Source organism: Oenanthe melanoleuca, chromosome 2, assembly GCF_029582105.1.
Source record: "Oenanthe melanoleuca isolate GR-GAL-2019-014 chromosome 2, OMel1.0, whole genome shotgun sequence".
Taxonomy (NCBI): domain Eukaryota; kingdom Metazoa; phylum Chordata; class Aves; order Passeriformes; family Muscicapidae; genus Oenanthe; species Oenanthe melanoleuca.
Window position 1 is genome coordinate 64,535,179 of NC_079335.1, and position 17,043 is coordinate 64,552,221.

A 17,043-nucleotide genomic window follows, 5' to 3' on the forward strand; every position below is an offset into this window, starting at 1 on the left:
ATTGCCTCCAAGGCAGACCCTGGCTTGCTTGGAGTGCAGCTGTGGTCCCAGTTTCCCAATCTCTTATCTCAGGGTACCCTGTGGAGCTGAAATGTCTCACCTGATAGGCCATGGTTTTCTCATTTGTTTGTCCAAGATGCTGTAAAGACTATTTGATATTTAGAATCACCCATTTTTCTTCTGTGCTGCTGCTCTTCTTAGACCTCCACAAAACTTTCTTGAGAAAATTCTTTTCTTAAGAAAATGCATCACATACATTGCACAGTGACCTATTTCTCTGTTTAATTGAAATGGGTTTCATATGTTGTCTCTGCCACAGCACCCTTTGTTGGTTTGCTGTCACTTCCAGAAGCAGTTCAGGAGGATCTAATTTGTGTATCCCTGTGTGACTGGGAATGTGGCTGCAGACTTGTTTCTGCTGAACTTCTGCATAACATCTGTAGAAAAGCCTTTTTACTCCACATTTTGGAATAGGTTCTCTCCTTCTGCACCATGTTGAACTGTAAATGAGTGGTGTGTTTGGTGATGTAAAGTACTATGAGGTAAGGTTGGTAACCTGGCTACAAAGCAAATTTCACTGTTTTCTTTTGCACACATCCAAGCTTCTGAAATTGTAAAAGTCACTTTGGAGTTCTTGGTATGCAGAGTTCTGGTGTATATTTGTCTAATATTTATTTTTATCTGTGTTGTTTCAAGCATCATTTCCTCTACAGTGACTTGTGCCAAATGAAATGATATTCTTTTATTGCTGTGTCCTGAAGGTGTGCATATACAAGTAATCAATGCTCAGGGATAAACCAATTTTAAGGGATAGACCAATTTTAACAGCATGCATTCAAAACTCAGAGAAAAAATGAAAAATAAACCCAATGTCTAACCATTCTCTTTCTGCAGGGATATATGCACCTTTGCATTCAGCCAGCATGTGACCTATTTGCCAATAACATCCTCTATGACTTCTGTCTTGTGGAGTTTGATGAACATAAATGAGCCTTTGCTCTGCTAGGAATTGCATCTGAGTAGAGCCAAGGGTTAGTTCATACTGGGAAACAAATTTTCTGGGAGCTTTTCTCTTCTCTTTAGCAGACACAAGCAAAAGAGCCCTTGGTAAAAAACCCTTCCACATGGAATATATATTTTTTCCCTGCAATTACCCATGCAGACATTTCTGTAAACAACACCTCTGTGAATCTTTGAGGACTCTTTGTTTGCTGAACTATCTTGTTGGTTGAAACCAGTAGCTGTCACAGCTTTTTAACAATCCTCCACTCTTTTCATGCAAGGGATTTATAGCAGGGACAATGACTTTGTGTATTTTTCATACTGATGACTGTACAAAACACTATAAAATGCTTCCTTTTTTCCAAAACTAAGACACAGGGAAATTTGTTCAGGCCAGCTAGTAAGCAAACATATGCAGTTTTGAGCAGTAACTGAAGCATGAATTGTTTATTCAAATTGGGGTGACAGAGGAGGGCAGTAGTGCTTGTTTGATTAAACAACTGTGCTCTCTTTGCTACTATTTTGCCTGCTTATCCATTGCCATTCTGAATATTACACTTCTAATGAATTAACTGCTTGGATATGGCCTGTAATCTCCCAGAACAATTATTTTAGCATCTGCCACTACAGTCTCAATTTGGCAAACAATTGCTATGGCTCTTTGTAGAATTAGTTCTGGTTCAACTAGTAATTACTCATATGTATGTGTGGTATAGCCACTTTTCCTACAAGCAGGTCTCCAGTCATTTTCTTGGGCATGGCCTCAGGATAATGTTGTACTTAGGCAAAGTTGTCATGTATCAGGAAGTTTATCCACCTGTTTTCCATGCCTTCTGGCAAACTCCAAACACTTCTTTATGTAAGTTATTTTAAATATGAGGAAGGGGAATGAGAACTGAGGCTGAAATAGCACTAATTTTTAGCTTTCAGAAGAGGAAACCTTGTTAAATTTGCTCTGTCATTTGGTGCACAGACTGGAAGTGCAAGGCTGCCTCCTGATCTGCTGTTAATAGCTAACCTGTACACAGCAGATTAAGCTGCAGGAGGATGTGGGGTCACAGCAGACTACACTCCTCACTCCCTGCTTTTGGAGAACAGTCCTGCATGTTTCTATAGGTTTACCTCCCCTGGATAGGAGGTTTTTTTTCCCTCCCAGACTGTTTCAAGTGCTGGCTCCAACATTAAATGAGGAAAAGCTGGTGACTCAGTAACCCAACAAGTGCTGCAGTGTTCTAGCTTGCATCCTCTTTAATCCTCAGTGTAGACTGATGGGGTGCTCTGTGAGTTGGACACAGTCATGCACTCCCTCTGCTGACCCTGCTCTTTGCTGATAACCTGTAGCAGAGCTGCAGGTCTGGACAGTGGCTGCAGGGAGCTGGGTGCTTGCCTCAGCTGCATCCATCAGGCTGCATGCGACAGAGCTCTCAGCTGGACAAAGCCAAATGGGAGCAGCTCACAGGAGGGGAATTTCTCTGGCAGGTCAAATAGGAGAGCCATGAGTTACCTTGATAAGAGACAGGAATCCTCTGGAAGAGTCAGACCTTTCTTTATTACAGCTCTGTGGTAACAGATCTGAAAGCACACACATTTTCTTCAACACCACAGTAATATGCACTCTATAACTATACTAGCACCTAAATAGCTGGGCTGTATGCATTTTGAACAAGGCAGATGAGAACACTGGTTTTTGGAAGAAGAAATACCTGTGGAAAAACATGTTATTTATGTATTTGCTTTTTTTTTTTTTTTCCTTTTTATATGGTCTGTGTTGAATCTAGAATCAAGAAGAGATACAGTTAGTTTGCAGTTACCACTTCCTGTGGTGAGGCATGCTTTGTTAAGGCATGTAGTAAAAAATGTGTTTCTGGCAGTACTGTGTTAGTTTGCAATTTGTAATGGCACACAATTTGCAAGGATTTTTAATGGCACTTCTTTTGGGATGTAGACCCCAAGTGAACAAGGGAAGGAGTGATCGTGTCAGTCTTTTTAAAGACCAACAAGAGGAATTCATCTCACAATAGAGCTAGAAGAGCCTTTCTGATAGATCAGTTTCTTCTTTAATATTGTAAAAGAATCTTTTATGGTGGAAAATGATCCAGAAAGGATTATGAGGAAGCAGCAGAGGTATTTTCTCATCTGTTAGTGAATTCCTTACCCTCAGGTATCTGTCTCTGTGTCCAGATGGAACTGTTGAGGAAGAAGTGTGTTAGCTGTAGAGATAGCTAATTTAATTCTGCTTTGATATTAGAGATTGCTGAATGTCCTTAGGTATAGTTTTCATAAGGCTCTCACCCTCTGCCAACACCAACTACTTTTTTTATATTTGATTCTTTTAGCCTTGAGAGATCAGGGTTCCAGCTGTCTGCCAGAAACAATGAAGGAAGTAAAGAGTTGTGCCAAACAGAAAAATCAAAAATGTAGTCAGCAGTTTTCCTATCACCTCTGGTCACTTTTCTCTCGATCAGGGGCGTGTCCCACCTTCTGATTTGGGACGTGGAGGTTTTTCTCCTGCAGCATATCAAGGGAATGTGAATCACAAAGTCACCTTTTTATAAACCTCACCCATTTCTCAGTAAAGGGGTGGATGCTAGAAAGATAAACTCATGAACTCTCTTCACAGAAATTTATTGCCTAATTGCCAGCCTGCTTAACTTGTTAAATATAAGGAATATATGGTAACCACAGAACCCCATCAAGAGAATTTGTTTTCTTATTCAAAGCTTTGCCAGACAGAATCACCATCTGTACAATTTCCCCAGTGCCTATACATGGATTTCTCCTAAAAACTCTTTGAAGTATGTTTTCTTTCTGGCTATGACCACCTGATAAGCCTATAGCCTGGATACCTGTGTGCATGTGCATTCAGGTTCACACATGCAGATTTAGACTGTATTTAAGATAAAGGTCTGGAATTTTTAAAAATTTTGTTTGCTTCTTCAAACATGTCTGAATGCAATTCTGCTGTACTGGCTTAGGACTTCCAGAGTTAAGAATTACACCTGAATAGTCCAGATGTTAGGAATTCCTGCTACTTAGAACAAAGAAAAATATGGTCTGTCTTTGGGCATAGACCTGTTTGCCAAACTAAATTTTAATCTTAGGATAAGTCCAACAATAGAAATGTTAGTAAAAATGCCCAAAGTTAAACAAGTTGGGTAAGAAACTGAAGTAAAATTAGTAAGACAGGAATTGCCTAGCAAGAGGATTTGCTGATATGTTCATGTGCTGCTCAGGGAATCTTAGATATGATATGTTTGGTACATGTAAACACTCACACCTTTTTCATCTGCTGCATGTTAATCTTCATTTTATGAGGGCTCAAGGCAGGACTCTCACCAACACTAGATCAAGTCAGCCATGGCTTTGTCTGTCTGAATTTTGAAAACTCCAAACACAGGATGGAGATTGGACAGCCTCTTCCTCAAAATAGTGATCTAAAGTGAGTTCAGTTGTCAGTCAGGAGCCCTCTTCAGCTGAAGCCCTCAAGCTGGCTGGTCAGTTATTAGTGTTCTTGTTGCTGTTGCCACTTGCTGTCATGCACCATGTGGTACATTTATGCACTGCAGTATTTATTTCCCTTAAAATATGCTTTTGGGTTACTGCCAGCTTTGGCAGGCTTCATATCCCACATGGTTCAGGATTTGTCTGTGGATTTCTTTCTGTTTAGACCAACTGCTGCATCACCCTTTGTTGATCCTTGTTATCCAAATTATCTCATCTTTCATAGGATTGCAAATACCAATATTCTTCTTATGTGGGAGTAGGTATAAGCACCAGCTGGTGCTTTGTGCATTCATTTATTCTAATTTTCTTTGTAAATCTTCCCATCCAAAACCAAATTACGCCATTACATTGAGACTAATTACATTAGGAGCTGCTCAACACGTAACATAAAATTAAATGTTATCTCATAGAGCTTGATGATGCTGCACACCAGAAAAGAAGGGTGGAAAACATTAAATTATATCAAGTTTTACAGGGTGCAGATGAATCAGGAGAAGTAATCTCAGGCACCTTCTGAATGCCCACTGCAGAGTAAGCTTTGCTCATACAGAATGTGATTAACCTGCTGTGCCTTGTGCCTCTGAGCTGCACTGGGCTTTGAGTCTGGCTGCCTTTCAAACTATGGGAAGTGTCTGGCACCTTTTGTGACAGAAGTGGTGCTTCTAAAATATGACTTCCATGTATCATCAAGGAAGGAGTGTCTCTCAAAGTAATGTCTGCACTCTTGTGCTTTTCCCTCTCCATTCTCACCTGCACAAACTATATTGCCATTTAAATTGTCATTATTTTGCTCTCTGAGACAACGTCCTGCTGATCTACCTGCTGCAGTCTGAACCTGAACCATGTCTTTCAGAGAATTCTGGCTCTCTGCAGGTGCCCTCAAAATATGACTGTGTAAGTGAGGTGCAAAGTGTAGTGATGTTTGCCTAATCTGTACACAATTTGGTCTGAAACTAGAACCTCAGTATCTGTTTTTATGCATATACTTCCAGTGAGTGTCAGGGTAGCTTTCATGCTACCTGATATGTACCTGGATGGTTATGGGCAGCTTGTTTCCTCAAGTTGAAGACTTCAGTTCCCTAGAAAACTAGATACATCAAAAAAAAACTTTCTGGAAGTTCAGAACTGAAGCTGATCAAGAATTATGTGTTTAATCTGACCTGACATGATCTTCAGTGGATTCAAGCAGGCTACTTTTTCTTAAACTCAGAATGGAGTTAACTCTGTGAGGCAGAGTCTGAAATATTGCATTTAAATATCTCCTTCTAAATACATTCTGAATTATTCCAGGTAAGCTAAAATCATTATCTGTGTTGGCTTCTTCTGAACAAATTTGAGTTGCTTTTATAAAGCTCCTTTATTCAGCCAGTCTTTACCTTAAAACTGATCATAAAGAATCATTCTCCAACTGAAAAAAAAATCAACTAACATTTCCAAAAATAAAGCAAATTTCCAAATACACATCACTCCAGCCTCAGTCCATGGACAGGTTAATGGATCTAGTGCTCTAGCTTTTTGCAGGAACCTCACACAGTAATTTCTGCATCAAAGTCATAACTTCAAGCTGAACTCTTGAACAGCCTTTGCATGCCAGTGTGCATTAAAGATTGCAGATAGCACACCTAGGTATGTTCTTTGACTTCATTCTGAGTCTTAAAAGACCTCTTTGGCCTGCTGCCTGAAGCCAAATGCTGATGAATTGTTTGTAATGGTATTCTTAACCTCCAAACTACAGAGAAAGGAGCAGTACTCAGCCCTTTCAGATGAGGTCAAGCTGATGAAATACCCCACTGGAGGTGCATTTCTTTGGCTCTGTCCTGTGTCCCCTAGACTGTGCCTGGCTCTTTGGAAAGCACAGAATTCCTCATGGCTGTCATGTTGCTGTGAGGAGGGGTTGGATTTGTAGCTCAGTTTGACCTTAGACACCAGGTGTTGACCTCCTAAGTTACCCTGAGCTGTGAAAGAAGAGCAGTTCCTGTACCACCATCATCATCATCATCATCAATCTGTTGGACCACAGGGACACTGTACTTTTTTCCAGGCTGTACATACATTCTCATTGTAAGGGCAATAGAGGGAGGGAATTTTTTGCTTTACAAGAAACAGAACTCAGTTTGTAAGAAGAGCACATAAGCTGTAGCAATGATCTTTGTTATACATCTGCATTCTATAGGGATGGGAGTATGGGAGGTAAAAAGAAGGAAAAACTTTATTCAGAAAATTTGATATGGGCAGTACGTTTAAAATGTCCAAGCAATGTTTTGAAGAGCTAATCTGTCTTCTGAGAAAAGCTACCTTGAAAAAAGTGCAAAAGAACATATTGTTTCTTAACTTCAGATGACCTTTGGAAAATAAGTGTGTGAAACCCTTAGAGCACAGGCTTAGAAAGATTTGAGTGTTTGTGTTTGCTTAGCTTGTTAGGCTGTGTCTTTGACATACAAGAGAATGCATCTATCAAATATTTTTCCTTTTCCTTCCTTTCTTGCTTATCCTTTCTAAGTTTTCACTATCATCTTCCCACTCAAAGGGTATTCTGAAGCCAAAATCAGCCTCTGGGCCTTTTTTTTTCCTTTTCCATGAGTCAGCACCTGAAAACAGGTCAGCTTTCATGCAGCTGGCTGTATCTTTGTAAATCGTGGGGTTTTTATCCTCAATCTCTTGGCATCAGTTTGGGAAGACACAGGGAGTGGGATTGTTCCAGATGACAAAACAGGCACAAACAGAAGCAAAGAGGATAAAATCTGTTAAAGACAAGTGCAGGATGTGTGTTCCCCCAGCACACTTTGGTGGTTTTAAAATCCTGAACTGGATCCTCCAAGGTAAGAGAGGTTAATTAATGCCATTCAGTTTGGCATTAATTGCCTGATGGACAGTCATTTGATCCCACATGGCCCAATTGCCACCTTTCAAACAGGTATGGAGGTTTGTCCAGAGCCCCCTGAGCAGGGGACAGGGAGGCCAGGGCACACAAAGAGGTGGTGCAGGAGCAGTGCAGCCTCAGCCCTGCAAACTGAGCCAAGGCGGGGTGGGACACCCTGAGTTCCTCAGCATTCCTCCCCCAAGGAAGCTTCAACCTAAACCAGCACACATCTGTTGTCACTTGAAATGTTCCACAGACTAATTTTGATTTATAATTTATATATATATATATTTTTTTTTTTTTTTTTGAGCAGTTTTGGTTTCAGTCACCTGCTTGGCTGCTGCTCTGAGAACAAAACAACAAAACAGATTCCTTGGGTTTGGGGGTTGATCTGTCTCTGGCTCATGCTTGTGCTGCTGTGCAGGCTTGTGGAACAGGCTGAAGCTAGTTCAGGAGAGTGTGCTGGCTGTGGCTCAGGAGTGTGCACAGGCAGCTTCTGATGACCTGCCACTGCATGCTGACATTCGTGGTTGTTATTGTCATTCTCACCAGGAAGTGACAGATTTTTATGTGAGGTGCCAGGTCATTAAGTAGCTCTGCCTTGGTTCAGTACCTTCATTTGTATGCAGCAGTGGTTGGGTACTGTTACAGGAAAAGGTTTCTTATGAATTAATGACATTGAAAAAGGGCCTTCTAAAGGAACTGTAATACACTGTACATTTTCTTTTCATTTTAATTCTGAGTCCCACTGATCCTTTAATACTTTTGGTTTTCCTCAAGCAATGTACTTTGTACAGAACTACAGTAGTTTATATAGCTGTGTAATTTATATAGGACTACAGACTTGAAATGGTGATATCTGCACATAATCACTCTATTTAAATAATTGAAATAATTACAGGGCTTCTCTTCAAAAATAATATCTTTCCATATAAGAGTTCTGGCTATAGAAATCAAAGGATAATAACAGAAGTTATTCTGCTACTTCCTCTGGAATATCAATGAGATTTTTTTAAAGAGTTTCTGTGATATTAAAGGCCTGCCATTTTTAAAGCACAGATTGGGTGCTGGGTGGATCAAGCTGAGCACTTCTTGCTTCTAGTTGCTGTTGAGAGAGTAGCACAGTTCTGAGCAGGCTCAGGCTGAGGAAGAGTGTTTGGAGATGAAACAGGAGCTGTCATGGAATTTTTAGTCTGGTGTGGAAAGAGGTAACCTAGAAAGGTTTTAATGAGGGCAAAAATCCAGCTTTGTAGGACTAGTCTAACATTTCATCTTCTGCTAATGGCCTCTTTGGGCAGAGGCATTGCCACAGCTCCTTTTCATCCAGGAGGAACTTCAATTTACATCCTAGCTAACCTGCAGCTTCTCAAAATGTGCAATAAGTGGTGCATGTGTCTCCCCCAAAGACCTGATAAATATCAGGGGAAAGGTAGTTGCTGCCACCAGCCTCTAACAAAAATTATGGCAAAATTTTATCATAATGGGAAAGAAGATTTTGCTTTTAAAATGGTATTGATTTTGCAACATAAATGAGTGGAATACTTTACTGGTATGATAAAAAATGTAAGTAAAGTTTATCTGAGCAATTACAGTGACTGAAAAAGGAGTAGGTGTGTCTAATGTTTACTTGACTTTTTTTTCTACTACTTGAAAATCTGCAGCATACAAAGGAAAATAATAAGTTTTTCATATTTTTATTGGATTAGAGAGTAGGTGCTGTTTTTATCTCAAACATTTTATTTACAGTTGAGTGAAATTTTTCATGTTGAACATTTTTTAAGCATCAATTCAGACTTAGGGTTTTTAAATTTTTCATATGCATAAGTGAGTTTTATAACTTGCTTTGAAATCACTGTAAACTGCTTTAGTTACAAAATTGCACAACATCTTTTCAAACAAAAATTTGATTGTGACAACTGAAAAAACTGCTTCAAAGGCCCCACTTCTTTCTCTATTTTTTTCTTTTAATTACAAACCATGGTATTCCAAAAGAGATACACAGGCTTTGTAAAATGAAACATAATAAAAGAGCTTAAATTATCACTCAAAATCTTCCTTTGTGTGGAAATATCTGACTTACATCACGGGTTATAATGTTGTTCTGGGAAATTTGAAGTATCAATGAACTGGAAATAGATTTGTTACCAGCTTTCCTGTTCTATACTTTGCTGTTTCTTGAACTCCTTCATAGCATTAGTGCATTGCTTGCTATCATTTTGAGAAAATGTTACTCAACTCATGTAGTTCATGCCACTATTTTTGTTTCCACTCTCACTGATTTGATGAAAAGGTTTAAAAATTATAAGGTACCCTCTTACAAAATTATTGGAAAGTTGTGAGGAGTTGTGAGTTGTACAGAGCAAGAATGTCAGATAATATATTTGAGCTAAAAATAATGACATAATAATTACATTCATTTACTCCCCTTCAGAATTTGACTATCCATTGTTTAATGTGTCTTAACATATTTATCCAGCTTATGTCAGACTTCAACTGAAAATCACTTTGGGTAAATTTGACAAGTAATTTTTTTCGGTAGCCAAAATCCACCTTTGCCTCAGCAAAAGGAGAGTGAGTGTTGTCTTCCAGTCTGAAGTCTGACTTGATCAAAACAGTCTTGGGAGTTTCCATAATATGTTGATTCACAGATTTTCAGGTCAGATATGTTGCATTCAAGACCAAAACAGATTATTTGGGCTTTTTTTTTTTCCTTGGCTTATTTTCACCTTATCTGCCAGCCTAACAGCCTTACAAACTCAGTAAAAGGTCTTCAGATCTGACTGGCTTGTTCTGCATTAATATAATTGAGAAATCTGTGATATAAGTGACTGACACTGAAATTTGAACTGGGGAAAGCAAATATATCTGATATAGATATCTTGTTGTTATCTGTATTATCTTCTTGAAATTAATGGGAACAAGTAGCAGGTAAATAATTGACAAAAGTTGTTTCTTGAGAGGTGGAACTAGTAGTCAGGCTTATGATTTATTTATGCCCTTTGTACTTCTATACTTTCCATTGTTCCATCTTATGCTCTGTGACCTCTCCAAAGACTGAAAACATTTAGGAAAACTGAGTGTATGGCCTGAAGGCTGTGCCATCTCAGTAGGTTCTGTTGTAGCTCCACATCAGGTTCAGAAGTTATCAGAGAGGGTTGACCAAGTTTAAAACACACAGGGGCATCAGAGGGATCTGCAGCTGTGAAGATTAAACATGAGTATCTTACTAAGGCTTTAGAAGGCTTTAATACAATGCACATGGAGTAGAAAAACTTCTGCCATTTGTGGAATGTACCTTAGTGCATGAGCAGTCCCAGCAGCAATCAGCAGGGCTGCTCAAGTTACTAATTTAGAACCTGGCTTCAGATTAGATGGCAGAATACCATTTCACAAATTGTTAATCAGGATTATCAAATTATTTTTTTAATGTTTGGTATATTTTTTATGCTAATAGTACACATATAGTGTATTTAATCATAACCTGCTGCTTCAAATAAAAGCAGTGTTTAAGATATTTCATGTGTCTTCATGCCCCTCAAACTCATGGTTGAAATGGTTTCCTCCCTAGGTCATGAGGATCTTTTATTTAGCACTTATAATTTATTTTTTTTATAAAAGCCTGAGTTAATTCTACTGATAAATGGTTAAGGAGAATATTCTTTCATGTGGACCTCCTCATTGCCATATCTGTCCTTTGCTGGAACTCTGCAGATGTATTTCACATTAATGAGCATCTGAAACATGTCTGAGTTTTGCTTTTTTCTAGCAAGTTGGAAAAAATTTGAGAATTTTTCTTGGATCAAATGCTTTAGTTCATTTCCCTTTAGCTGCTCTTTCAACTGTGGAAGAATGATGTTTAATTTCAAATAAAAACTATTTTAAACAGAACAGGTTTCACAATTCATTAAATGGTATTTGTTAAACATATGTTTTGTAAAAATATTTCTGACGTGACTGAACTGCTGTTCTGTTATTAAAATGAGGTATTTTGGAAACAGTGACATTTCCACGAGGTCTTTCACATAGGCCCTGTGTTTGTAAGCAGTGGCTGCTTCTATAAATGGTGTGCCCAGCACAGGAGGGTGAGCTCACCCATCCTTTCCTGTGCACACACACACTGGCCTGGGAACTATAAATGGAACAAAAGGATGAATTTCAATGGGCACCTGCCACTTTGCAAGATAAACAAGTGTTGATGAGTTAGAACTTTGTTGATATGCCTGAAGCAGTTTAAGTAGAGCCTGCATGACATATGTTTTTCTTGCTGTTTTTAGAAGCCCAGCTCCAGTGAGAGCCGAAGCTCCACCGACGGCTGTCCCTCCAGAAAAGCAGGAGGTCAAAGCTCCCCGTGTCAGGAAGTTAACCAGGCAGTACAGTTTGTGAGTAACTTACAGCACTCCCCTTGTGCTTTTGCCTACTACAGCTGAAAATGAAAGGGGATGCTAATTATTGCTCCAGCTATGCCTTCTGAAAGGCATGAGTGCAATTACATGATAATGATCTTATACCGATACCATTCCTTTCATCACTGAGAGTCTTCATGCTTTCCATGCAAAATGAATTTGCCTTTCCTACCCTTTGAATTGCAGGCCATCCACCTTTCCCCAAGCTCATGGGTTAGGAATTAAAAACCTCTTTACCACATGAAATGTCAGAGACCTGGTGTGAGCTGGAACAAGCTGCCCTGTTGGCTTCATTACAACCCCATTTGCAAGATGAGGAAAACAGTCTTTAGTTGTTGGGGCATCAAGCTGTGCTGTGAGCCATTCCCTCTCAGAGAGTGCACCCTCCCTCCCTCTGGTTTGTCACATGAAGAAATTGCTGAGCCTGCTACAGCTACAGCCAGCAAAACTAATTCTCTTAGTCCTGGAAAGAGGGATCTCTGCCTACAGGGCTTTGGCATCCCATTTGCACATAATTCATTCCACTTGAAAGTCTCTAGAGATGTGAGGCACTGTGCAGAGGTGAAAATCAGTGTTGATTTGTCTTCCCATGAAGACAGACAAGGCCACCAGAAATTAAGGGGAAAAAGGTTTAATGTAAACTCATTAGATCAAGAATAGCAATGCCATAATAAATAAAAATATGTATTCTTTCTGTGTGGAATGGCAACTGTTAGTCCATCCAGGATTTCAAATATCAACGTTAGGAAAACTTTTCTGTCCCTTCAAAAGGATTCTAATAAATATCAATACCTTGTTATTTTTTGTTTCACTGTTAAAAACATTGTCTTTTTAACAATCTGCATTATCAAAATTGAAAAATTATTTGGGTCAAGAAACAGAAGAACTAATCAAATTGATTCTAGGAGGAAAATGAGCTATTGGCCAAATTGGTATTTGTCCAAGAGGCCAAGGCTGGCATATGGAAACACACAATCACTTTTTGATTGATGAGGATTTGAGGAACAGTTTTGAACGTGTCTTGCTCCCATATGGATTTTCAGTTACCAGTATTAGTTGTGAGGAACAGCAGATGAACACATCTAACCACTGTGGCCATGTGCAGGGCCAAAGATTTCCTAGGTAAAAATATGGGCTGGAATATCTTTTTCTGTTTGTAAACTCAAATTCTGTTCAATTTAAATTATCTTGTATCTGGAATGCAAATATGGGAAATGTGAAGAAACAGAGAAGGATTATCATAAAAGTAAGACAGTGAAGGCCAATTCTCAGTCTTAGAGCTAGTGTGCTGAGAGCTTGATGGCTGATAAATTGACCCTAACTCTTATTTTTCCACTTCCTTGCATACACCAGAGTAGCTTTATCCAGCAAGGATAGGGAGGGTGCCAGTGAATTCATGCTGAGAGTGGGGAGCAAGGACTGTGAAAATGTCAGCTACATGCTCCTGAAAGAGAGATTAACTAGGTCAACAGCCCAGCTCTGGGCTTGTCACATTAATAAAATGTCTGTTCAACAGGTCCAAAAAATTTCACATTTTCTTTCCAGCATAAAACCTGTTTATTGTGCATGCTGTGGTGCTGAATTCTAGCCTTACCCTGAAGAAATAAAAAATGAAATTCGAAAAAAATAATATTAATCACCAAAATTTTATATCATAATTAAAAAATATTGCTAGGCAACCCAGCATTGTGTAACCTGTATGGCATGTAGTTTTGAAGTTTTTTGTGTTGCCCAGGCATGCTGCCTTCAAGTGGCACTAAATCAAGTGTAGTTCTGTTCTGGAAGTATCTGTCAAGCTGGCATGGCAGGCTTCTGTGCACTGTGAGTACCTAATTGGTAGTTAAAATTAGTGCTGTTTTATGAGCAGAAGTAATTTTTCTCATTATTTTTCACTGTGCATTTAACTGTCAATCTCTAGTCTTTCCTTTTCACACATAATTCCCTGTAATAAGGCCAAACTATGACTCTGTTTACCTCCATCCAATTGCAATTAACAATTGGAAACATCCTGACTCAGGGCTGACTGATCCCAGTAAACTGTAGTCGATGGGGTTCTGCAAAAGTAAATGAAGGTATAACATTCTTTACAGGCTTTCATTTAGTAGTGACAGTAGGTGAGATGGAAAGAGCTCAGCTTGATGGCCCAAAGCCCAGGGGAAGCATGCAACCTCATCTTAAATAAAGTGTTTTCTCTGTAAATGGAATAAATGGGACAGGAAAAAGATACCCTCGCAAGAATGTTTTTAGAGAGATCCTTTTTGGAGTCAATCAAATTCCTTTAAAAACAGTTTGAAAATAGCAGCATAGACTAGCTCCATAATGGGTGTCAAATCTATTGTTGTCTGAAACCAATGGAGCAGTCAGATCCACGGATAGATGTCACCATATCTGTTCTTATCAATGCTGCCAGGCTCCATAGAAAAGAATAAACATTAAAGTGGAGTAGTATCTAGTCAGTTCATTTATGCATATATACATAATCCATAGCAACACTCCTTGCACCTAATAACCATAAGATTTCCATTTGAAGATGAGAAGTACCTAGCCAACCCAATTTTAAGGAATCTTTAAAGCTTAAAAAAAAAATCTAATTTACTTGAAAAGGTAGCTGCATTTCAGAGAGAAGAGTAAATGGAGCTTCATTTCAAACACTACAGCAGATACACAAGTGCAGGCAGAAGTCCAGTGGCATTTTCTAATGAGAAAATCTCTCTGTTTTTATCAATGGCAGTGATGAAGATGACCTTCCTCCAGCACTGGCAGCAGCAGCAGCAGCATCAACACCTGTGTCTTCAGCATCTCCCGGGTCACAGAAAACGTGTACGCCACAAACATCAGAAGGACAGACACAGGTTTCACCTGGTGGCAAGGTAACACACAAAGAAATGGGCTTAGGTCACTTGGGAGAGGGTTCAGGTGGCTGTGAGTAAAAGGTTTTCCCTGGATGGAGTAATTCTACATTTAAGAGTAGTTTTAAATACAGAGTCGTAGTGATATGTTTAACTTGTGGAATAAGTATTTAGAGCCTGCTCCAAGACCCAGCTAAAATCCATAACAGTTTTTCATTAGCTTTAGTGGGCAGTGGATCAGGATTACTCCCTTGGATCTTAAAGGTGCATAATTAGGTTCTCTATCTTTCCTGAGTTTTTCAGTACCTGAAAAACATGGTGTGAAATTTTAAATCTGTTTGGCAATCTGTGCTTTAAGGAATTAAGAAAACCCAACAAAACTAACCAACAAAATTACAGAAATTAAATGGTCCTTTATTCCAATGCTGGTTTCTTTTTTGCCTTTAGAGTTCCACAGATGCTGGGAGTACATTTGCTTTGGAGCCAGGTGACCTCCTGATGGATTTCACAGAGGCCACACCAATGGTAAATAGTTTTAGTTTGTAAGCAGGAAAATGTAGAGGTTTTCAATCATTTGTCTACAGCTAAAATGGATGGGATACTATGCAGTGTGTTAGAGTGCATGGGAATGAAGTAAGTTTCCTTGATATTCAGTGATCCTGAGCCTCCATCAAACTCAGCTCAGAATTTCTGAAAATCAGTCCACATCAACAAGTGTTATGGCTGATCTTCTGAATGCATTTATTGTTGGATAACTACTTATTTCTCTCTCCTTTCATTACACATTGCTGCACTGGTTTCACAGGCTTCTTTGTCCCTTTAACACAGATTCCTAATGTGATCATACCTTTGCTTTTGGGAGTTGTCTGAAAAGTCACTTCTTTTTGCCACAATTTTGTTCAGAGCTTACCTAATAGCCAATCCCAAGATGTGTACCTGAACTTTCATGTTTCCTTTACAGAGTTCTCTTCCTCACTTTAGACAAAATTGCCTAAAATGTGTTGGTTTTTTTGGAGCTAAGTGATTTATATTTTTGCTAAAAAGCCAGGGAGAGATGCTGGTCCCACTGAAACCAAAATGCCTCTTGACTTCAGTGATCTCAACTCTTTCATCTCACATTCTCAGCAGATTTCTTGCATAATCTTAATATGATCCTTAACTTCCTCCAAGTCATCCTGCACTGCAAATAACTCTAATGCCAGATAGCTCCTCTGCTGTCCAAAGGCATTTTTGCTGTCCTCTAGAAACCACAGTTAAAGCATATAAAAAGCATGACAAGGACAGCACTAAATTTTGGCCATGAATATTTTTATATTAAGGTAATTCTGTCCTGGGCATTGCTTTCACTACATGGTTAGTCCTGGTTTACAGTACTGGAAAGGTGCTGTGGGGTTGTGCCTTTTGGTTCAGTATTTGAGACAGCATTGTAGTTGTCTGTAAATAACTGCTGGTGTCCTGTTCCCACTGGATGAGAGCTGTGGGGCTCAACAAGACACGGGCAGACTGAAACCAAAACTACCAGAAAGGGAGGTTGTAGAGAGGTATCAGTCTCTTCCCAAGTCAGAAGTGACAGGACAAGAAGAAATGGCTTCAAATTACTCCCTAAATATTGTATATTAGTAACAGTTTGTTCACTGAAAGGGTTATAAAGCATTGGCACACTCTGCCCAGGGAAGTGGTTGAGTGGACAGACCTGGAGGTATTTAAAAGACTTGTGGATATTGCACTGAGGGACATGGTTTGAGGGGAGGCTTGGCAGTGCTGGGTTGTGGCTGGACTTGATCTGAAGGGCCTTTTCCAACACAAGTGATTCCATGAGTCTATCTAGGTTAGATTGTCCTTTTCTATATTAGTAGCACATTTGTGGCTAAATTGTAGTTATCTGTTGGAGTTTACAAATAGATTTCTTATTCTAAAAAACATATGTCTTACTGTATTAATCAGAATTTTTAAAAAATGAGTCATGGAGACTTTAGCAACTGACCTACTCTAGATAACATAGGTTTGGTTTTATTTTTTTCCATTTAACAGAAGTCAGCATTACACACTTTTTCCTTTTCCAGCTGAGGATACAGGCTTTTTGCCCTAAATATTTTACCAAATCATGCTTTCCCCTTCCCTCCCCCACCACCCACTGACATAATTTATCACACTGTATGTTCATGAACTAACCTTCCATTGACATTCTTGGTTTTAATATTTTGGAGAGCAGGTACTGCCCAGCATCAATCAACCCTTTTTGTTTTGTTTAACATCTATAAAGGTCAGCTTGTTCTCCACAGAGCAGGTATTGTTTACAGACCTTTCTCTGCAGTTTCACTGACTACAGGCTGCTCTCACTTGAGGTTTGAATGAAAAGTTTACTCTTCAGGGAGAGAGGCTCCAAGCAAAGACAAGCTAAGGGCAAATGTGTAGCTTTGAGACA

The 17,043-nt window shown here is 39.2% G+C and overlaps 1 protein-coding gene across 1 annotated transcript in view; it reads left to right on the top strand.

Moving 5' to 3' along the window:
* LOC130248791 (band 4.1-like protein 4B) overlaps positions 1-17,043 on the top strand; it is a gene marked incomplete at its 5' end in the record, with an annotated part of 72,767 nt that overhangs the window by 27,954 nt on the left and 27,770 nt on the right. Inside the window, 3 exons of the mRNA XM_056482809.1 lie at positions 11,641-11,745; positions 14,501-14,639; positions 15,066-15,143. Of these exons, the coding sequence (XP_056338784.1) occupies positions 11,641-11,745; positions 14,501-14,639; positions 15,066-15,143 (322 nt within the window). The remainder of the gene's footprint in view (positions 1-11,640; positions 11,746-14,500; positions 14,640-15,065; positions 15,144-17,043) is intronic.